We start from the raw sequence: 23,460 nt of genomic DNA, 5'->3' as shown, positions 1-23,460 counted from the left end.
TTTTATTTGTCATTTTCTGTTTCTGGGTGTTCATCTTTCAATTTTGTTGTTGTTTTGGTTTATTTTTGCTCTTTGGTTCTTCTTTTTTTTATTTTCATTTTTTATAGTTTAAGATGTGTGTCAATATATGTGTGAGGGTTCGACCTGAATTCCTCCCTCCCCCCCACTGATCTTTCTGTTTTTCTTCTCTATTCACTTTGTGCTAGGCATGTGTGTGTGTGTTTAGTTTTCTTGTTTTTTTGTGTTGTTGTTTGTTTTGTTTCACTTTGTTGTTATTCTAGTTTGTTTTGGGGCATATGTCTCTGTGTGTATGTGTGTTCAATTGTTTTTTGCATTGGTTTTCATCATATAGAGTGGTGGTGGGGAGTGGGTCTCAGGGAACACATACCACAATAAGGGAACATTTTAATATGCAAGTAGTTTCTGAATCCTAGCGCTCCCTTCCCTACTTTATTTGAATTTCAAAAACTACAAGAGACAGCAAAGTTTCCCAAACAAAATGAAATAGGGAATAAAACAAACCCAGAACCTGGATCAAGGAAGAATAGAGGACTAAGCCAAAACAATCCTTAGCAAAAGAAACAAAGCAGGAGGTATCACACTTCCAGATTTCAAGCTTTACTATAAGACTACAGTAATCAAAACAACCTGGTATTGGTACAAGAACGGAAACACAGACCAATCGAACAAGATAGAGATTCCAGAAGCAAAGCCTCAATTTCTCAACCAACTCATCTTTGACAAAGCCTCCAACAACAACTACTGGGGAGAGGAGAACCTATGCAGTAAATAGTGCTGGGAAAACTGGCTGATCACATGCAGAAGATTGAAGCAAGATCCCTACCTATCACCATACACAAAAATTATTTCTAAATGGATCAAAGACCTAAATGTAAAGCCTCAAACTATAAGAATCTTAGAAAACACTGGAGACACTCTTATGGAAATTGGAACTGACAATCAATTCCTATTCAGAACCCTAAATGCCCATACCTTAAGAAATAAGATAGACAATTGGGACCTCATCAAACTAACGAGCTTCTGCAAAGCAAAAGAAACCATCAAGAGATCAGGGAGACATCTAGGAGCTACAAGGAACTTAAATGCACCAAAAGGAAAAAAACCAAATAGTCCCCTTAAAAAGTGGGCAAAATACATGAATAGACACTTCTCAAAAGAAGATACATGGGCAGCCAACAGACACATGAAAAAGTGCTCAACTTCACTCATCAGAGAAATGCCAATCAAAACTACATTGAGCTACCACCTAACCCCAATAAGAAACACCATCATTTATAAAACAAACAGCAACAGATGCAGGTGAGGATGTGGAGAAAAAGAAACGCTTCTGCACTGCTGTTGGGAATGCAAACTAGTGCAATCTCTTTGGAAGACAGTGTAGTGATTTATGGAAGAAATAGAAATTGACCTGCCATATGACCCAGCAATTCCTCTATTGGGAATATACCTGGAGGAACTCAAATCATTCTACAAAGAAGATGCCTGCACATGTATGTTTGTTGCAGCTCTGTTCCAAATAGCAAAAACATGGAACCAACCATATTGCCCATCAAAGCTGGACTGAATAAAAAAAAGTGGTACATATACACAATGGAATACGATGCAGCCTTAAAGAGGGACAAACATATAGACTTTGCAGCAACTTGGATGGATTTAGAGCCTATCATACTCAGTGATCTATCACAGAAACAAAGAACAGAGTATCATATGTTCTCACTTATAAGTGGACCTTGAACAATTATAATACTATAAGAAAAAGATTGGCAGTAGTGGGGAACTTTCAGGGGATGTGGGGTGAGATTGATAGTTGAGGGAAACTGCTAGGGGAGGGAGGGACATACTTCATTAATAAGGGTACCTGCATAATCAATGTTTGTATACCTAATCTTGAATTGCACCCCACATCTTTATAGTCAAAAATAATTAATTAATTTTAAAAAAAGAAAATGCAAAATTTGAGGAACATTAATTTAAGATTAGAGAACAGGAAAGACAATATACATTTAAAACTAAATAAAATGAAAAGAAAAAATGGAATATATTATGAAAAACAGAAATGGAAAGCATCATAATGCTAATATATATTAATGTATAAAGAGTAATAAAATTTAAAAGATATTTAATAACTATTTATTAATATAAGAGAATAATTAAGAAAGTTTAAATTTATGGTTGTCAGGAAAGATAGTTTTCCATAAACAAAATAATTGAGATAATTTGAAATAATCTAGATATTTGTTCCCTCCAAAATTTCATGCTGAAATGTGATACACAGAGTGGCAGATGGGGCCTAGTGGGAGAAGTTTGGGTGAAGAAGAGGATCCCTCATGTATAGCCTGAAACTTTCTTCGTAATAGTGTGTTCTCCCTCTATTAGTTCACACAAGCGCTGGTTTAAAAAAAATCATGGAACCTCCCACTTCTCTCTCCCTCTCTCTCTGTGTGACATGCCTCCTCCCCTTTCCTTTTCCATTTCTATCATGATTGAGAGCTTCCAGAGTTCCTGACCAGAAGCAGACGCTGGTGCTATGATTTTTGTGTCATCTGCACACCCACGAGCTAATGTAAAATAAAGTAAGGCATGGTCTAATACTGCCAAAGCTCAAAAACATTAATTATAACATTGAATCACATAAACCTTATAGCTAGATGATCATACTTCTTGGTTTGCCAAATAAGAGTTTGCCCAGATAAGAATTTATTCTTATTTTGTAAATAATTGTAACTACTCCTTTTTACTAAAAGTATGAGCCTGTTTGAAAAATATATCATCACAGTAACAGGAAAAAAATATGGAGGATAAAGGGAACATTTGAAGTGATTATATATTTACACGTGTATACGGATATTAACTTTTATCTATAATTTAATATATAAATATAATAATGTTTTTATTGTATATCATACATGTAAAATTTTCTCTAAATATAGATAAGCACATATATATAATTGTAAGAGTACCATATATGAATTGGAGAATCAAAATGCATTTGGATTGGGGACTGGTTCATTTATTAACATGACTATAATTTGAGCATTTTATATCACAGATGTGAGGAATCAGTTGACAGAGAAGTTGAATTTATAAAAAAATACGAAATGATCAAAGGGGTAATATTTTAGCATTGTCTGAAATGAGGAAGAGATGATTATCTTAAATAACAGTAAGGCTATCGTTTTAGTTTGAAATAGGAATACACTTGGCAGTGACAATTAGATGTGTTGACTTGGATTGAAAGTGTTTCCTTCTCCAGTCTACTTTCAACAGGGCAGCAGGGTTGGTTCCATGTTTTTGCTATTGTCAATTATTCAGCCATAAGTGGACTGGATAAAGAAAATGTGGTACATATACACGATACAATATCACGCAACTATAAAGAAGAACAAAATCATGGACTTTGCAACAAATTGAATGGAAATGGAAACCATCATACTTAGAGATCTATCACAGTAACAAAGAACTGAATATCACATGTTCTCACACATTAGTGGGACCTGAACAGCAATCACTTTAACACAAGGGAGGGATGAACAGTCGCTGAAAACTCCCCAGTCTACTAGCATAGTTGATCCTGACTTGTATTCCACATCTCTATAATAAAATTTTTTTAAAAAAAGAAAGTGCTGGGCGTGGTTGCTCCCATCTGTGATCCCAGCACTTTGGAGGGCACAAGCAAGAGGATTGCCTGAACCCATGGGTTCGAGACCAGCCTGGGCAACTTGGCAAGACCTTGTCTCTATAATAAATTTTTTTAAAAATTAGCTGGGCATGGTGAGGTGCCTCTGTAGTTCCAGCTACTTGGAAGGCTGAGGCAGAAGGATAGCCTGATCCCAGCAGGTGGAGGCTGTGGTGACCACGAGTGTGCCACTGCCCTCCACCCTGGGCGACAGAGTGAGAATCTGACTCAAAAAAAAAGGAAGTGTCCCCTTCTGAAAGACACACACACACACACACACACACACACACACACACACACACACGGAGAGAGAGAGAGAGAGAGAGACAGAGACAGAGAGTGACAGAGACAGAGAGAGATATATATAGAGAGAGACAGGCACACAGAGAGAATTATATTAAATGTCTGTTTCCAGTTCAGAACATCTCCCTTACAATGACCAACAATTCATCTACATGAATTAGCCTGCTTTCCAAGATCATTTATTCTGTGTTTTTTTTTTTTCTGAAGAGAGTCTTAGGACGACTATATGTTTTAACCAGAGCTACTTGCTTTTACTATTGTATAATTCTCATTCTAGGATTTAGAACTTGACTTTTGAAGAATATACTTGATACAAAGTACAGTAATCATTTTCACCTCAGGCTTTAAGTTCTTTTCCTCTTAGAGTTCAAGTTGTCATTTTTAGAAATTCCTAATAAAGGGATTTCCTGATCCCACCAAATTTCAGAAGAAAAAAATAAATTTTATTTCTAGGCATGAGAATGAGTAATGTCATTTTTTTCTTGATAAGTTCCTAATTTTTAGCCTTTAGCACTTATTGGAAGTATTTTGCCAAATGAGTAGTTGCCTACATTTGATATTCCTTTTTTTCTTCCTCCTTAGGATCTATGTCTGGGAGATTGTTATAAGCAGAGCTTCTCACAGTTTTCCATGTCAGTGTTTAATATTACATTTCAACCTTCTGTCTTCACCCTCACTGGCCTCCGAGGTCTGGTAGGAGCCCGCCTATGGCTGGGACCACTTCTGAGCCTGATGTACATCACTACAATGGCAGGGAACTGTACAGTGATATACTTGGTGAAGAATGAGCATAGTTTACAGGAGCCTCAGTACTATTTCTTGTCCATGCTGGCTGGAGCTGATATTGTCTTGTCTATCTCAACACTCTTCTCTGTGCTCAAGGTCTTCATCCTTGGCCTCTATGAAATTGCATTTGATAGTTGCCTCACTCAACTCTTCTTCATTCACACGTTCTCTTCCATGGGTTCAGGAATCCTGTTGGCCATGGCTTTTGACCGCTTTGTGGCCATCAGTCACCCCCTGCAATATACCACCATACTCACTAACTCACGAGTCATAAAAATGGGGATGGCAGCCTTGCTGAGAGGTGTAGCACTCATGACTCCATTGCCTATCCTGCTCAAGAGGCTGCCTTTCTGCAAGGGCCAAACACTCTCCTATTCCTACTGTCTCCACCCAAATGTCATGAAGTTAGCTTGTGGCCAAGTAAAAATCAATATTTTATATGGACTGGTTTTGGTAATCTTTTCTTTTGGGGCTGACTTTCTGCTGATAGTCATTTCTTATGCACTGATATTCCAAGCAGTACTGGGTATTGCTTCCAGAGAAGGTCAGATGAAGGCACTCAACACCTGTTTGTCTCACATCTTTATTGTCCTTATTTACTATGGACCTCATTTGGCAATAACCATAATGCATAGAGTCAGTCACAGAAGTTCCCCATTAGCACATGCAGTCCTGGGAAATATTTACCTCTTTATGCCTCCGATGCTCAACCCAATTGTGTACAGTCTGAAGACCAAGCAGATCCGTGCTGCCATGAGTAAAACTTTTCCAATCTGGAGAAGTTGAAGAATTAGATAAGTTAATGGTGGTTTAGGTGAGAAAAAAATAATATCAATTCCATACAAATGTAAGAATTGTGGTAATTGTGGTAATCTTTGATATAGGATAGACATAGATGTGACTAGAACATGAAATGTAAATCATGGTTTTTATGAATAAAGATATACACTTTTATAATCATATTATTTTCTTTGCTGTGCCATTTTTCTTAACATGTGGTTTGAGATAGTTTGAGAACAAAATTGAGACAGATGAAAGATCCATGGCTAGAATATTCTTGATAACTCTTTGCTATAAGACATATATCTGTCCATTATCTATATCTATTCATTTTTTAAAATGAAAGTTGTAATTCAACAACTTTGTGAATAGTTCAGAAAGTTCAGCAAGTCTCTCACCCGCATTATCTATCTTTATACTTTTTTCCATGTTTCATTGCATCTATTTTATTTTAAAATTGTGGTTCACTAAGGAAGAAATCAACAGAGTGAAATAGCCTACAAAATGAGATAAAATATTTACAAACTGTACATTTAATATAGGTTCTATATAAAAATCATATTAGGGACTCAATTTAATAGGAAAAAAGAATTGTGATTTTAAAATGGGCAAAGATCCAAATATATATTTCTTAAAAGAAAACATCTAAATGGTCAACAGATATATTACTAATCATCACTAATGATCAGTATAGTACAAATTAAAATCACAATGCCTTACAAATTAAAATCACTTGCCTGTCAGAATGACTACTATCAAAAAAGCAAAAGATAAGAAGTTTTAGTGAAGATGTGGAAAAATGTGTACACTCATTCCCATTATATTCATATTGTTGGTAGAAATATAAATAAATACAACTCTTAGGAAAAACAGTATAGAAGTTCTTCAAAAAACTAAAAATAGAAGCATCATATCACTCAGATATCTCACTACTGGATATATATCCAATTGAAAGAAATCAGTATGCTGAAGATATATTTGCACTGCTATTTTCATTGTAAGACTATTCACAGTAACCAAGATATGGTCTCAACCCTAGTGTTCCTGAATAGATGAATAGGTACAAAAATGTGACATATATACATAATTATTGCTCAGCCTTCAAAAAAAAATCTTGAAATTCTCAACACATTAATGAGCTTGGAGGACATTGTGTTAAGAGAAATAAGTTAGAAAACAGGAACACAAATATTGTATGATCCTACTTATATGTTAATCCAAAAAATGTGAACCCATAGAAGCATAGAGTAGTATGGTGGTTACCAGGAACTGGTAGAAGAGGGCAGTAGGTATAAATTGATCAAAGGATGCACAATTTCAGTTAGGCAGGAGGAATAAGTTCAAGAGATCTATTGTCTATCATGGATACTATAGTTAAAAACAGTGTATTATATATTTTAAAATCACTACAAGTATAGATTTTAAGTGTTTTCACTATAAATAATTAGAAAGTACATGATGTAATACATATATTAATTACTTTGATTTGCCCATTCTACAATGTATAATTATTTCAAAGCACCGAATTGTACACCATAAATATATACAATTTAGTTTTGTTAATTTTAAAAAAGAATATGACCATTTAATCAGTACACATGTGAGTTTAAATTCTAGTTCTATTACTAGCTTATTTCTGGGAACATTGTATGCCTCATGTATACATAAATGGATAGTCAATATATTACATCTTTGAATAAGACAAATGTTCCCTGTTGAAATCAAGGGATTGATAGTGTGTCTTATCTAAGTGAACATGAGGAAAAACAAAATTAGGTCAATGTGATAATCAGTAACTAAATAAATGAGGTCCGATGTTACCCATGTGTTTGCATATGGGGCAAAACAAGCAAACAAAAATCAAAAAAGCATATTTTACTATAATTAATGTAATATTATTTCTAGTATGTGGTTGTTTTTAATACTGAGTCCAAGTTTTAATTCGGGTGACAGTGACAAATTATTTAGTAACTTTTAACTTTTGTCTCCTAACATTTAAAATGAAGCTAATAAAACTCATCTTATTTATTTCAAGAAATAATACTTTAGGAACATAAATAAAGTTTAAAGCAAAGGTAGAATTCAATAAGTCAATTTCTTTCTTTTTTTTTTTTTTTTTTGAGTTGGAGTCTCACTCTGTCGCCCAGACTGGAGTGTAGCGGCCGCTCCTGAAGTGCAGTGGAGTTCGACCTGCTGGGCTCCGGGGATCCTTCCGCCTCAGCCTTCCAAGTAGCTGGAACTACAGGTGCACACTACCACGCCAAGCTAATTTTTTGATTTATTGTAGAGATGAGGTCTTGCCAAGTTGCGCAGGAGGGTCTCAAACCCGTGGGCTCAGGCAATCCCCTCACCTCGGCCTCCCAAAGTGCAGAATTATAAGCTGAGCCACTGAGCCGGACTCAATAAGTCAATTTCTTCCTTTTAAGAGCAAAGTGTTTTGCTGAGCTCGGTGGCTCAGCCTGTAATCCCAGCGCTTTGGGAAGTTGAGGTGAGTGGATTGCCTGACCCCAATGGTTCGAGACTTGCCCGGGCAACTTGGCAAGACCTCATCTCTACAATAAATAAAAAAAAAATTAGTCCGGCATGGTAGCCCGCGCCTGTAGTTCCAGCTACTTGGAAGGCTGAGGCGGAAGGATCGCTGGAGTAAAGCAGGTAAAGGCTGTGGTGGCTGGGAGTGTGCCACTGCACTCTTGTCTGGGTGACAGAGTGAAACGCCAACTCAAAAAAAAAAAGGGGTTTAAAAGGTGTCTCTCACTTGCTTTGTATTACATTTGAAATAACTTTTTGATTGCATTATCATTTATTATTAAAATTATGACCAGTGTGTAGACATACTTGTGAAAATAAACAGCAAATATGACATTAACACGCACATGTTCATATCTGTAGGTCTAGAGGTAAAGACAGAGGCAACAAGTAGGATGTTCCTAAATGCACCCCCAGCAGTAGGTATGCAATTGTTGAATCATCTAACTCTGGGGTGGTAGGCATTTACATAAACAAACCCAGTGTAATCATCTTTCAGCCACTAAAATCAACATCCTTTTATTTGTGGGAGGAAAGATGCCAGAGACCAGGTCCAGCCGGGTTCAGGGTACCCCAAAGGTGGAGATGGTGTTGGCAATTGGGGGGAAGAAGAGAGAAAGAGAGAGAGAGAGAGAGAGAGAGAGAGAGAGAAAGAGACTGGACTCCGGTCTAGTGCAGAAGCAGAAGATGTGTGTTATTGGGAATTACAACTGGTCTTTTATACACAAAGTCAGATGTGGGAGGGGTGTCTCCCACCCACCAAAAACCTTAATCCATGAAAACTTAATCAATGATTGCCTTTAAACCCTTTTCATATGATAATCTTAAAATCCCATAACAAAGAATAACCTAATCCGTGACTGACATATTCTATAAACCTTTTTCATCCTAAGCTGATTGATTTATGCCAAGTTAAACAATTCTATAGAAGCTTAAGTATTTACTTTACAAATGAAAGTGGCCCATCCCGGAATGTTTGAAATGTGGCCCAGTCCAAAATTCACAGTGGGCTACCTGCAAGTAACCCAACCGCATTCTTTCAACAAAATGGCTGTCTTCTAAAACTATATTCTACAATTTACACCTTCAATAAATCCTAAGATCATGACTCAGAAGCCTGTGACCAATACTAAAGCTCTTAGATGTGACATGAGTTTGAATTATAAGTTGGGTGAAAGCCAGAATTGCAGTTTGCGGAAGAATGGGAGCAATGAGCTTCTAAAGTTAGCTTGTGTTCATCCCGGTCTCAGAGTTTTTATGTCTTGAGCTCACAGGAGCTTAATCTGGTTATTGCTGAGTAGAAAGGGGGAGGAAATGGGGTCAATAGCTCCCGAGTGCATCCTAGTGGTCGCGGGGTCAATGGCCCTTCCTGATCCCTTAACGCTCAGTGGGCCTCCGTGGCCGGCTCCCAACAGAAAGGCCTCTCCCCTCCCCCAGACAATGGAGTGAATGCCCAGGAATCAAGGTCCTGAGCCTCACACAACCTTTGAGAAAACAGTTCTAAAGTCCTGGCTTGCACAGTCTATGCCAGCTGGTCTCGAGGCACTTGCACTGTGCTCCTCCTGCCCTTCCACAGCCCCTCCTAAGGAAGGTATTACCCCACGTTATAGCAAAGACACTGCAAAAAATCACAAAAATCACACTTTTACCAGGGCAACACATTACCAATTATATCTCTTAGTTGATGTATTTATCAGTTTATTCATTTATTAATTAATAATGCATTTATGTACAATAGTAATGATATTTTGATAGATACTGAAGATTCATTGGCAGAGACAATAGACAGGGTGCCTGATTGTTTAGAAGGAAAGAGTTGTTAGACAGTAGTCATTATAATAGGTGACAAGTGGCGATGTCAAGTGCAGTTATCTTTGCCCATGAACATTTATTCACTTATGAAAGGAAAGAATGGAAATGTTCTTTGCCACATAGTAAGATAGCTACTCATGGATACAGAATAAAGCAAAGCAGTGTCTTTCTGCAACAATGCATAATTAATTGAGAAGGTAGGTATAAAGAGGCAACTAAAATTGTGCTTTGAGTATTAAAATTATTTAAAGGGTACACTGAGGGAAAAAGATAACTGTTAATTCTACTAAAATATTAGAAACATTTTAAATACAAAAGGTGTTGTCTAAAGTTGGTGTTGAAATTGGTGACACCAAGCAATTGGTAAAAGCTTAAAGTTACATGAAGGCTGGTATAACGTGTGAAAACATATTGAATCATCTGGTCTGAGGAGAACTGACTTTGAGTAGTTGGAGTTGAGGCTGGCAAGTAGGAGACACATGAGAAAACATAAAACTTTCTAAAATATTTTAATAAGTTGACCTCTATTCTATAGCTAATTGTAAAATATTTAATCATTCAAATTTACATATTTGAATAGGGAGAGACTTCAAAAAATTTTCAGTAAGATCCAACATGCAGCACTGTGAATAATGAATTAGATCAAGACAATAAACAAAATACCATCATCTTCCTGGAAAACAAAAATTAAAAAAAAAAAAAGACTTAATTCTCAAAAAACCATACCTTGAAGCAATGACATATTTATTCCCCATGAATAAGCAGGAAGAAGAAAGGAAAAGAGAGAGTCAGAGTATTTTTTTCACTAAGGGCATATTTGCTTACCTGATCAGACTTGCCCTATTCTTGATAACCTTAAGTACTGCTGACCGTATCTGTTTGGTTTTTAGACTGTAAACCAAGGGGTTAAGGACAGGAGTCAAGAAGAGGAAGAGATTAGCTATAGTGACATGGAGAAGAGGAGATGTGAAAGTACCAAATCTATGAATTAAGGTCAGCACAATGAGAGGCACATAAAAGATGAAGACAGTAAAGATGTGGGAAACACAAGTATTAAGTGCCTTGAGCCGACCACCTTTTGAAGCAATACCCAAAACTGTTTTCAGAATCAGGATGTATGAAACAACAATAAACATAAAGTCAATTCCAAAGGAGCAGATGACAAGGGACAACCCATAGATCATGTTGACTCTAACAGAACCACAGGCCAGCTTCATCACATCAGGGTGGTAGCAATAACAATGGGACAAAATAACATCTTTGCAGAAGGGCAGTCGCTTCAGCAGGATTGGCAAGGGCACCATCAATGCCACACCCCTAATCACAGCAGTAAGCCCCGTCTGGATAATCCTAGGCGGAGTTAAAACCACCGTGTAGTGTAGCGGGTTGCGAATAGCTACAAACCGGTCAAAGGCCATGGCCAGCAGGATGGCTGACACCAGGCAGGAGAAGGTATGGATGAAGAACATCTGAGTCAGGCAGGAGTGGAACCTGATCTCCCTGTGATTCAGGAGAAAGACATTGAGTACTGTAGGTAGAGTTGACAAAGACAGACCCAAATCCGTAGCTGCCAGCATAGACAGGAAGATGTACTGAGGCTCATGGAGGCTGGAGGTGGACTTGATGACAAAGAGGATGGTGCAGTTTCCTAGGAGGGCGATGAGGTACATGACACACAGCGGGATAGAGATCCATATTTGTACAGCCTCCAGTCCAGGGATGCCTGTTAGAAGAAGACTAGGTGGCTGAAACCAGCTACTGTTTATAAGCCCCATGAGGATATTTCTTGAAATCCAACCCAGATTAGCTTCCAAATGGTCCTACTGGGAGAAAAAAAAAAAAAGCATAAAATTTAAGACAGAAACAGCTAACACATCTAACTCATATAGGGCAGCATTAATCCTAGGTAATTTTTTATGAAGAAACTCATTCTTAGAAGGTTTTCAAACCTATTGAATAACTTTCTGGAGTTAGTGCTATGGATAACTGCTATTAAAATCTAAGAGCTAGTAGAATTACTTTGGCCTAGGACACTCAATCATTGACTAAGTGAAAATGAACTTCAAAGTCATGATTTTATTTTGTATCTAAATGTCTAAAACATTTTATTTTCAGAACACTATCTTTCTTGGTTATATTATTTAATTATGTTCTCATTTACTTTCATTTTAAATCATTAGAGAAACTCTAAAAGAAGGTCCTACACTTTCTCCCACATCAGCATCATACCTATAAATATTCAGGCATCTGAAGACTTACACGTTTTTCTGGTATTTCTAGCTGCAGAAATAAAATATATGCTATTTAAGAAACCCACACAAGCACCAGGTCATTTTTTCAGCTTCATAAGATTTCAATCATTCTTACAATGAATTTCTAGGTTGTTAAGATTTTCTTTTTTAACGATGTACTTATTTTTCAAAGAAAAAAATAGGCAACAATAAATTTATTCAAGTGAATATTGCTGTTACTCCTCAGATGATTCTAAGATAGTGTCAAATATCAATAAATGATTTACTGAAGAAATTTTAAATATCTCCATTTCACAATATAAATAAAATATGTGGGGACATTTCTTTTGGTAAATGTCTTTAAAATGGCATGACTAGAAGAAATGGTGTTAGATTACATTTTTATCTTATAAATAAGGTACAAAGAAATATTGTCTATTATTGGTCAAATACATTTAGATTTACGTGTTTTTTTTTTTAAATTGCAATTTGCCATGCAGAAACAGAAAATACTGCCTCAGCTACATTTGAATATGGGATATTAATAGAAAGAATGGTAGTAAAACTAAGCTATATATTTTTTCTCAAATAGCAAGAAATCCAAACACAACGTCTTCCATAAAATCATAACATTTTAAAATATAACTGCAGCCCCAAAATGAGGAAACTTGAACAAAAAGTCATGAAAGATTATTTATTAGGAAAAGGGTGAGAGACAGGGAGGACAAGGAAAAGAGATTATTCTTTTATAGCTCTCATCTAAAAGTGCAACTTCCATTTTAAAATTATTTAAATAAAAAATATTTTTATAGGTGCTAATATATTTTGAAAAGTAGTTCTCAGGTGAATTACAATTTGCATATTTCCATCTATTGATGTGTAGACCTATGTTTGCTCAGTCTTCAATTCATAGATTTTCAACACTGAATGTTTTCTGTATCTTACTGCTTTCTTTCATGATATACCTAGTAAAGAGAGTTTTGCAAATCATGTATTTTTTAGGGGAGGAGATCCACCAGTAGCATCCAGTTCCCTGAAGAAAGAGGCCAACCTCTCAGGGACTTAGAATATGAAAGGCAAGAATAGTTTTATACAAGCTTTTTAGCTGGACATGTGGAATATCAGAATCACTCATGTTGAACAAAAGAAAAAAATAATAATAAAAAGAAGAAAGTCATTGTGCACCATAGACTAGGGAATCCAACCATACCACAAACACAACCTACACTAAGTCACTCAACACAATGCTTCCTGCAACACTAAGAATAATAACTCTCTTAGAAATATAAATTTCGTATCCATCACAATACACCATGTACCTTTTTAAAGCATACATGCATACATGTATTATAAGTTCATACCTACACACATTACTCATTATTTTAAAAATTAATTTAGAATCAGAAGGTACAAGAGTGTGTTTGCTACAAGGATATATTGTGTAATGGTGGGAATTATGTCTCACTCCCCTTCATACTAATTTTTCCTTTTGTATTAAACACTGATTCAATTGCTACAACCACTAACAGAATCAAGATCACCACCAACAAGACTACAGCAACTATAGTAAAACTCAAGTATATGCTTAATCCATATTCTTTCTTTTTCTTTCTTTCTCTTTCTCTCTCTCTCTCTCTCTCTCTCTCTCTCTCACTTTCTTTCTTTCTTTCTTTCTTTCTTTCTTTCTTTCTTTCTTTCTTTCTCTTTCTTTTTTTGCTATTTTGCCTATATTCCTGGTCCTTTTCAAAGGCAATGCCTTTGGTCTTAACTAATTAATTTTTTTTCTAGTTACTCTCTAATCTAGTAATATTGCTTGTTTATTTCTACTAGATATGACTTGCTTATTTCCACATCAAAATGTGTGTATATCTTCTAATCATATTCTCAAATGTGATCATGTTTCATTTCAACTAATAATTAAATCAGCCAGGTGTGGTGGCTCATGCCTGTAATCTTAGCTGTTTGGGAAGTCAGGACAAGAGGATTGCTTGACTCCAGGAGTTTGAGTCCAGCCTAGACAACTTAGCATGACCTCATCTTTACATAAATTTTTAAAAAGATTAACCAGGTGTGGTGGTGCTTGTCTGCAGCACCAGCTACTCAGGAGGCTGAGGCAGAAGCATTCCCTGAGACTGGAAGTCAAGACTGTGGTGAACCATGTTCAGGTCACTGCACCCCAGCACACGACCTGGACAACAGAGTGAGACTCCGACTCAAAAAACAAAAAACAGTAGTTAAATCCATTGTTTAAAGGGAAGCTTAAATTCAACATTCTATACAATATCCCCATGACTACTTCGTATAACAAGAATATCTTTACCAAATATACTGCTTTGTTTCTATAATTGACACTATATATGATTTTATGTTACCTTTCAACTGTTTCCTACATGCATTTTCCTTATCCAAATTGACTTTATATGATTTCAAGATTGAAACTGCACCCTTTGCCTGTCTCAGTAGAAATAGTCCAGGTCTATTGGGACATAGAAAATACATAGAATATTTTGTTTAAATAAATATATTAATGACTTAGAAATTCTTACTGCAGCAGATGCTTGCTAATGCCTAGAAAAGACAAAACAAGTTACCAGTAATCCAGGATCTATTTTCAACTTTGATATAAAAAATGTTTTGGGGGGCCATATCATTTAGAACTGAAGAGTAGATGCCATAAACTTGAAAGTGAAGGAAGAGAAATAGCTCATCCTACAGAAAATATTAATTATAACTTTTGTCCACTGGCTCAGTTTCCAGGTACTTTGTTCTGGAACAGTATGGTAGATTACCCATCCTTGCCAGAAATATACTCCATAGACAATTTCTGGAAAAACAAAAGAAATTTAACTGCTCCAATTAAGTATAGCCCACTTCCAACCTCCCCCATAGTTTCTTTAAAGATGTATAATTCTTAGTTTCTCTCCAGAGCCCAAAACAACACCTATGCATAACTATATATGAACTTATGGACTATGACTTCCCTTCAGTTAAACGTTAGCTCCTGAAATGCTCTTCTTGGCTTCTCAGTTAGGTTTCTATTATTTTACCTTTTTCCCATTTTTCTTTCTCTACAGACTCTGAGCTTCTAAGACATTTTATTTTGTATAAAAGAAAAACTTCAGTTAAATGTGTCCTGAAGAAAATGTTCACTTTTTTAATTTTAGTGGAAATAAACCAAACAATCATTAGTACATATAGTGTGATCTCCTCACCATGAAGTCAGCACCCTCTGACAGGGTAGACAAGTGAATCCAGCAGCACAGTTCTCCTCTTTTAGTCTCACCCTTCTTGACATTGACAGGGAGTTGATGTATTCTTATGAGATGCTAGAAGCCTCTGATAGAGGCATCTGCTGGGCACCAGAGTTAAGTATTGCAAAAAATAGAAAATCCTAGATGGAAGATGGCAGGAGGGAGGTTATCAAAATATTCCCATGAGATAGTGATTTCAATATGCTTTACATGAGATGCTGCAAAACCAATTATTTGGAAGCAAAGTCATGCTGAACTCACTTGTCTCAATACCCCAGAGTCCTTATAATGCATCATACTTTCAAGCATAAAATCATTAGTATCTCTACAGTCCATTGCAAGCATATGATGAGCTCTTGTTTTGCAATGATTTCCCTGATACTTGTTTTGAGTTTTTTCTGAGGTAAATCATATTGTAATGTTATTGTCTACTTTTTTTTTTCCGAGAAGATGAGTGTTGAAAACCATCTCTTTCATTACCTCTGTTAAGAAAGCTCATTATTATTATTATATTGTTTTACAATATTGCAATGCTGTAGGCTATTGAGACGTACAGTGTCATAAATGTTAGTCAACATTTTCATTATAAATTTTCGTTTTCTTCTCTTTCTGTGGACCCCTTGGTTGTATTTTGCTCCTCTTTTTAAACATGTTATGTCTTTCTTGGGATCACAACTTTTCTCTCTTTTTAATGCTTAATTTTTATTTCATACTGAATTCCAAATGCCTAAGACAAGGCCTAGTATATAGAAGGCAGTCAATATGCACGTGATCAATGAAGAATGAATAACAGGAACTTCCACTTACTGCCAAAATTGGGTAATGAGAAGCAGGATTTACCTTCCCAACTAAAACAATGCAAATAATTAGGCAAAATGTATGAAGCAAGTGTTTTTGAGACTGATTATCTGGCAGTAACGACTGTGATCCCCGAGAGACAGAAAAACAAACAAGGTAAGTCCTAAAATTGTTGCAGCTCACTGTTTTGGGAGTGTTTCTGGGTCATGCAAAAGTGGAAAGGAAACCCAAACAGAGCCCATAAATGCTTTAAGTAAAAGAAAGTGTACCAAGCATAGATATGTTTAAATAAAAACGAAGTAGGAAATATAATCTTAAGGGAATGAACATGCATGCACATATGTATATGTGTATATATGTATGCATATGTACATGCATATGTATGTATGTATGTATGCATATTCAATAAAGGAGACTATAGGAGGAGGGCATATTCAGAGTGGAAAGAGGAACATCCTGAACTGAAGTTTCTGGGAAATATTTACCTGGAGATATTTAAGACATAATCCTATAAGAGATATCATGTCAGCAATTAAATATTTCTTTATCATTAACACAGAGGTCCTAGTGTATGAATGATCAAAATTGCATTAGAGAACAAGAGATCACTCAAAGGTATGGTGAAGTGAGTAAGGAACTGTTGTTAGAACAAAGAGAAATGTCTGCACTTAAGAGACACAACAAAGAGAAAAATGCGTTAACAATTGCACTGACTAGGAGTGGTGACTCACATCTGCAATCCCAGCACTTTGGGAGGCAGAGGCGAAAGGATTGCCTGTGCCCAGGAGTTCGAGACCAGCCTGGGCAACATGGCAAAAACAACAACAAATTAGCTGGGCATGGTGGTGTGTGCCTGTAGTTCCAGCTAATTGGAAGGCTGAGACATAAGGATCACCTGAGCCCATCAGGTCGAGGCTGCTGTAATCATGACTGTGCCATTACACTCCAGTCTGCGTGACAGAGTGAGACACTAACTCAAAAAAAAAAAATTGTGTTAAGAAAGATTTCCTATTGTTGACATAACAAGACTATTATATTGCCATTGAAAGATGTTTTCAACAAGGGTTAAACTAAGAGGGCAAAAAGAATTTTTAAAAATTCAAAGCATCAGATTTTACAATCCAGAAAGTAGTTGTATAAAGTGCATGGAAGAAAATTTGTAGCTATTGTAAAGGGAAATTAATTTCTAAAAAGTTGAACCTATACAAGGAATGTGATAGAGGAAGAAGTCAGAACACAAAAGAAAGAATTGTGTATCAATTAGATACAGGAGCTAAGGTCTGTAATCCCAGCACCTTGGTAGGCCAAGGTAGGAGGATTGTTTGAGCTCAGGAATTTGAGACCAGTCTGGGAAACATAGCAAGTCCTCAACTCCATAAAAAAATTTTAAAAATTAGTCTCATAAGGGATGTGTGCTTGTAATTCCAGCTGTTCCGGGGACTGAGGTGGAAAAATTATTTGAACCTAGGAGGTCCAGGCTATGGTGAGTCATAATGGTGCTACTGCATGCCAGCCTGGGCAACCAAGTGAGATACCAACTCAAAAAGAAAAAGGTATATCAGCAAATGGTTGAAAGAAAGATCTTTTAAAAAATTAGGAGAGAAACCATTAAAAAAAACACAAGTGAAAGATTGATCTTGTAAAGGATATATTTTTTTCCCAATCACAATAAAACAATTATATAAATGTTACACTGCCCAATTTTGTTCAGTGGTTTGTAATCAATAATATCATTATTACATTAAATATTTAGGTCATCAACTGAATCCAGATTTGGCAAATTGTGCCCCTCAAGTTGGTTTCCCCATTTTTCGACATGCCCCACCATTATTTGTATAATTCCTTGCTTTCTGACACAAGGTTTCATGAATGTCTTACACTTTTCATAGACTAAGTCTGAAATCAACCATTTCTTAAAAGAGTCCTACTCATTTTTAGACAAGACTAATACTTAGAAACGAAATCTGGGTGCTAGGTGAGCTCACTACTATTGAAGTGTAACTACTCTCAAAACCTCTCTATGAACAAAGCTTGAAGATAGATAAATGGATGATGATAGAGATGATAGATAGATATAGATAAATAGATATAGACACTTTCATACATATTCCCCTCTACATTAATATATATATTCATACTATTGTAAATTATGAGTGTACAAGTACAACCTAGTCTAATCCAACACCAAAGGATTGTAATTGTCTCCTTTTAAAAATTTTGTAAATTCCTTATCTGTCAGTGAAAACCCTGGCAACAATTCGGTTTAATAACTTTCCTTGTCTAATAATTTTTTTCACATGTGACCAAACTAGCATTACCACTGTCAACCCTCAGCACTAATTTCCTCCTTCTCGAATAGCTCTTTGATATCCAGCACAAGGCTTCCTCCCACTATATATGGATGACACCTCATCCTACTTGGGTTACAGCACTCCATGTCAGGTTGCCATCCCACCATGGGATAACACCTCACCTCACACAGTTTCTGACACTCTGCTTTGGGCCACATCTCTTCTCCACACCATACACATGTATCTAGATGCCTTCCCTACCCTTCTTAAGCTCTGGTTGTCCTCATTTTACCTCCTGTCTATTATTTGTACATTTAGAATCCATCCTCCATGCCAGACTGACACCCTACCTCCACTCCCATGGGACATTCTTTACTTGCTGTCTTGCTTTGACATGCCATGCTGGGATGCCCCTTGCAAGGGCAACCCTTCTCATAATTGTCAAGTTCCCACATCTGGTCCATTGGTGATATCCACTTTCCAAACCCATAGATACCAGCATAGATGTCTACATTGTTGCACTCCAATCATTGGTTTTTAGGACCAAACCATTCAGAATGGAAATGTAAAAAAAAGAGGGGTGGAGAGTGAAGAGAAACAAGAGAAGAAAAATAGGAAAATGACCAATCAACCTAGTGTACGTTATATCATTCGTGTTTAATATTTCTGTCTATTTATCTATGAGGTTGATTTTGATTTGAAGAATCACTTTATGAAGTATGGTAATGAATTCATCATTGTCCAGATATATTGTTTTTATATTCTGTAAATCAATCCTTAAAATTATAATATTTTGTTTTTATGTGGCCTTGAGCCAAGTATAATCTTTCTTACATACCTTTAGTAACAAAATTTATGATGTTTTAAAATTTAAGGCTTCTGGATTTAAATCAGGAAGTGAAGGGGGTTTCGGATCATTATAAAATTATACTCCAATACAGCCCATTAATTTTTATAGTTAACTTTTATGGTAAAAACTTTTATTTATATTGATTACAAAAATTAATAGATGCTTCCTATATGTCAAACACTGTTATGACCTTTTGCATATTTTTCCATTTTACTTTAATTAGTTGCCACTAGTGTCATTTCTACTTTACAGATACTTGAGGAACACAAATGTTAAGTAACATATTAATAAAGTATAGTAGGTAACTATTAATCTAAACATTCTTGCTTTAAAACTAGCAGTAATAGTTATTATGTTCTAGTTCCTTAGGTTTGTCGTGACAATGTAATTGCACCTAATTCTCATTTTTGCTAATTTGAAATCTTAATTTATACACAAGTATTTTAAAATGAGTTTACCAATTTAACAAATTACTTAAGAACATAAAAACACTTGCATCAGAATCTTAAGTCTTATATTTAACAAGGTGAAAAATGTTCAACTATATCTAAAATAAAAGCAAGGAACTTTTTTTGGAATTCTGCAGTTCTCAACATTATCACTGTTGATGGTAGCACATATATAAGTAGTGGTTAGTAGGGGTATCTATGAAATAATCTCCCACTTAAGGGCAAATCATGTTCTTTGAGTTAAGAAAAAGTCTGTTTGCCTTACACAATCTTAGTATGAATACATTCAATCAACTAAAAATTGAATCCGTATATTGACATATTTTCTATCTAAACTCATTATGTTGAAATGAAAAGCCAACACAAAATGTTGTCTTTGCTGTCTGAGGCTTCCTTGAATCATAAAATACACTCACTGCTGAATTATGTATAGCTTATGTTTCCTACCAAAACATAATGAAACATGATTGATGTCATTGGCTCATTCTTTACCTCAGTTTTCTGAAGCTTTACCGAGACCCACTAATGATCTCTACAAAGGTTCAGTTTTGGTGCTCCAGCTATTAGATCTCACTTTTAAAGCCAATATCCTTCTTATCTTGACATACATTTCTCGCTGGCATTGAACACTGCTTTTAAATAAATGTTTCTATCATACCCTGACCTGGAAATTTTGTCTACTACATTGCACTCCACAAGAGGACAAATCATTGCACACCCTCTCAAAAAAATAAACCAATAATTCAAAAGTGTTTTCTTCTTAGTGTTTGTCCCACATCTTTGAAAGCTTAACATACCTAGAAAGACTATTCGCTGAGAAGTCTCTTTGGACTTTTGAAATTTAATATGAGGTCCCCATTCTGTCAGGAAGGCATTCTGGTGTTTTTTGTGCTTCATCAAAATTATATTGATCCCAAAAACTGAAAAAAAATTTAAAGGGAGCTTTGGACTTATTTGTCAATCATATTTTATGACTCAGACCTCAGAAGCAAATGCAACAACAGCAACAACAAAAAATTGAGAAATGAGATTTAATTAAACTAGGGAGCTTCTACACAGTCAATGACACAATCAACAAAGTAAATAGACAACTGGCAGAATAAGAATAAAAATTTGCAAACTATGCATCTGAAAAAGGTTTAATATTCATAATCTGTAAAGAACTCCAACACTTCATCAATAACAACAACAACAAAGCAAATAAACCCATTGAAAAGTGGGGCAAAGGACATTAACAGACACTTCTTAAGAGAAGACACACAAGTGGATAACTGTCATTGAAAAAATGCTTAACCTTAATCACCAGATAAAAGCAAATGAACACCACAATGAGATACCATCTCACACTAGTCAGAATGGTTATTATTAAAAAGACAAAAAAATAACAGATGTGGATAAGGATGTGAAGAGAAAAAGGAACACATATACTGCTAGTTGGAATGTAAATTAGTTCAACATGTAAGGAAAGCAGCATAGAGATTACAAAAATTTTTTTCTTTTCTTTTCTTTTAAAGATGTGGGGTACAGTTCAGGGTTAGGTATACAACTGTTCATTATGCAGGAATCCTTGTTGATGAGGTGTGCCCTTTCCTCCCCTGGCAGTTTCCCACTAATGCCAATCCCTTTCTTGTATTATGATAATTGTTCAATATCTGCTTATGAGTGAGAACAAATGGTACTCTGTTCTTTGTTTCTGTGATAGATCACTGAATATGATAGACTCTAAATCCATCCAAGTTGCTGCGAAGTCCATATGTTTGTCCTTCTTTATGACTGCATAATATTAGCATGGAGAATTTAAAAGAACAGAAAGTGAAGTATTTTTCAACCCAACAATCCCAACACTGAGAACCTACTCAAAGGAAAATATATTGTTTGCCAAAAAGACACTTGCACTTACATGTGTATCGTAGCTCTATTCACAACAAAGTCATAGAATCAACCTAAGTGTCCATCAATAGTAGATTGGTGAAAGACAATGTGATATATAGTCACCATAGAATACTATGCAGCCATTAAAAATAATTTCATGTCCCTCGCAGAAACATGGATGGAACTGGAGGCCATTATTTTAAGTAAAAAAAGTCAGAAACAGAAACAAATGCTGCATGCTTTCACTTATAAGTGGGATTTGACCAATAGGTACACATGGACATAAAGATGGAAATAATAGACACTGGAACTCCAAATTGAGGAGGATCAGAGAATGGTGAGGGTTGAAAACTTACCTACTAGATATAATATTCACTATGTGGATGATGGGTTCACTAGAAGCTCAAACTTCACCATTATGCAAAATGTCTATGTAACCAACCTGCACATGTACCTCCAGAATCTAAAATAAAATAATAACAAAATAAAGACAAAAAGGCAATAAATAAAGAGATAAGGCACTGGAGATTTCAGGCTTCTATACCCATAATAAAAGCTTAATCTGGCTTTGTAATAGCTTTATCCTATTTCTGACAGTGGTCTGTGCCAACAGGGGAGCCAGGCAGATTATACTGATGTCTTTGGCCTTTTCTATTCAGAAGAATTATCCTAAGTAGTGCCAGTTTCTCACTAGAAGTTAATATGAACCCCATAACAATGGTCCCCAGCAGGCCCACTCATAAAGTATAAAAGGACCTAGAAGAATATATTCTATTTGGGAGGGGCTCTGTCATCATAAACAATTTGATTTAAAAATGTACCACAAAACTCATGGGTTTACATGAGGTATAGCATTTTATCACTAACAACTTCTAATAATAGGTAGAAAAAAAGATATTTATATATAGTTTATTATCCAAATTGGTACATGTGAAGAGTCTTCACAATATTTAAGTTTCAACTTTTACAGTTCAGATTCAAGAAATGTATTTGTGTTCTTTATTATGATATGTAATATTTCTGGCTGATTTCTTCTCACATGAGAAAAAGAACACATAGCAACACAACTTGAACTTGTAATGTCATGACTTTTAAAAAATTTCTTGGTATTGATGCACTATGTGTCTTATTGCCTCTTCAGTCCCCTAAAACCACTATTTAACATTGATTCCCTTAACAGTTTTAATCCTGAATCATCAGTTGTGTTGCTGGAGTAGATTGGATTTCTGAGTGCAAACTACATGTGGGCATCAGAAAAAACCAGGATCAGAATTACAGGTACAAGAAAGATACATCTATCTAATAACATCTGAGTGAAACTGATGAAAACTTCAGCAGAGCTAGTTGTTGCAGCAGTGTCTGGAGTAGAAGATGGCAACTGGTCAGATGTGAAGTAATACAGAAAGCCATCTCATACATTATTAAGTCTGTCTCTTTGCCTATTTTTTTTCTAAACTTAAATTCTTCTCAAATAAGTGTTCCTGTAACTGTCTAAAGTTTTAACCTTCAAAAAATGTGTTGACAGGTGAAGGAACATTAAGTTATAGGTAAAATCTTCCTTTGGACATTTTCACTCAGAGAAGTAGTTCTAAAGTATACTTCTAGAGTTTTTAAGTCCAAACAATGGTTTGTTAGCATAGCTAGAAGGCATTAATTTCTAAGAACCTATCTCAGTGTCTCCTAGGCTACAAGAATATGAGTGTAAATAAAATATCACTTTGATCACTTCCAGAGAATCCTTCCATCAAAGCATTTTCCACAGTTAAGAAACCTGCACGACATAAAAATATGGGTGGGGAAAATCTTTCATTTAA

The 23,460-nt window shown here is 35.7% G+C and overlaps 2 protein-coding genes across 2 annotated transcripts; one reads left to right on the top strand and one right to left on the bottom strand.

The window, feature by feature from the left end:
• The first annotated feature begins 4,630 nt into the window (after nucleotides 1–4,630).
• Nucleotides 4,631–5,572, top strand: LOC103269321 (olfactory receptor 51I1-like). The gene has a single exon (XM_008066897.1). The coding sequence runs from the start codon at nucleotides 4,631–4,633 to the stop codon at nucleotides 5,570–5,572; it is 942 nt and encodes a 313-aa protein (XP_008065088.1).
• A 5,153-nt stretch (nucleotides 5,573–10,725) lies between these two features.
• On the bottom strand, nucleotides 10,726–11,679 carry LOC103269316 (olfactory receptor 51A4-like). Its single transcript, XM_008066893.1, has one exon. The coding sequence runs from the start codon at nucleotides 11,677–11,679 to the stop codon at nucleotides 10,726–10,728; it is 954 nt and encodes a 317-aa protein (XP_008065084.1).
• Nucleotides 11,680–23,460: the final 11,781 nt, after the last annotated feature.

This window comes from Carlito syrichta, unplaced genomic scaffold, assembly GCF_000164805.1.
Source record: "Carlito syrichta isolate Samal-C Ts95f unplaced genomic scaffold, Tarsius_syrichta-2.0.1 Scaffold309193, whole genome shotgun sequence".
NCBI lineage: Eukaryota > Metazoa > Chordata > Mammalia > Primates > Tarsiidae > Carlito > Carlito syrichta.
Note: the sequence above shows the minus strand (reverse complement) of the source record. Positions and strands in the feature narration are given on the sequence as shown.

Bases quoted from the DNA above. Each gene is read 5' to 3' on its own strand.
- LOC103269321 (XM_008066897.1), top strand. From the start codon at position 4,631: ATGTCAGTGTTTAATATTACATTTCAACCTTCTGTCTTCACCCTCACT.
- LOC103269316 (XM_008066893.1), bottom strand. From the start codon at position 11,679: ATGGGGCTTATAAACAGTAGCTGGTTTCAGCCACCTAGTCTTCTTCTA.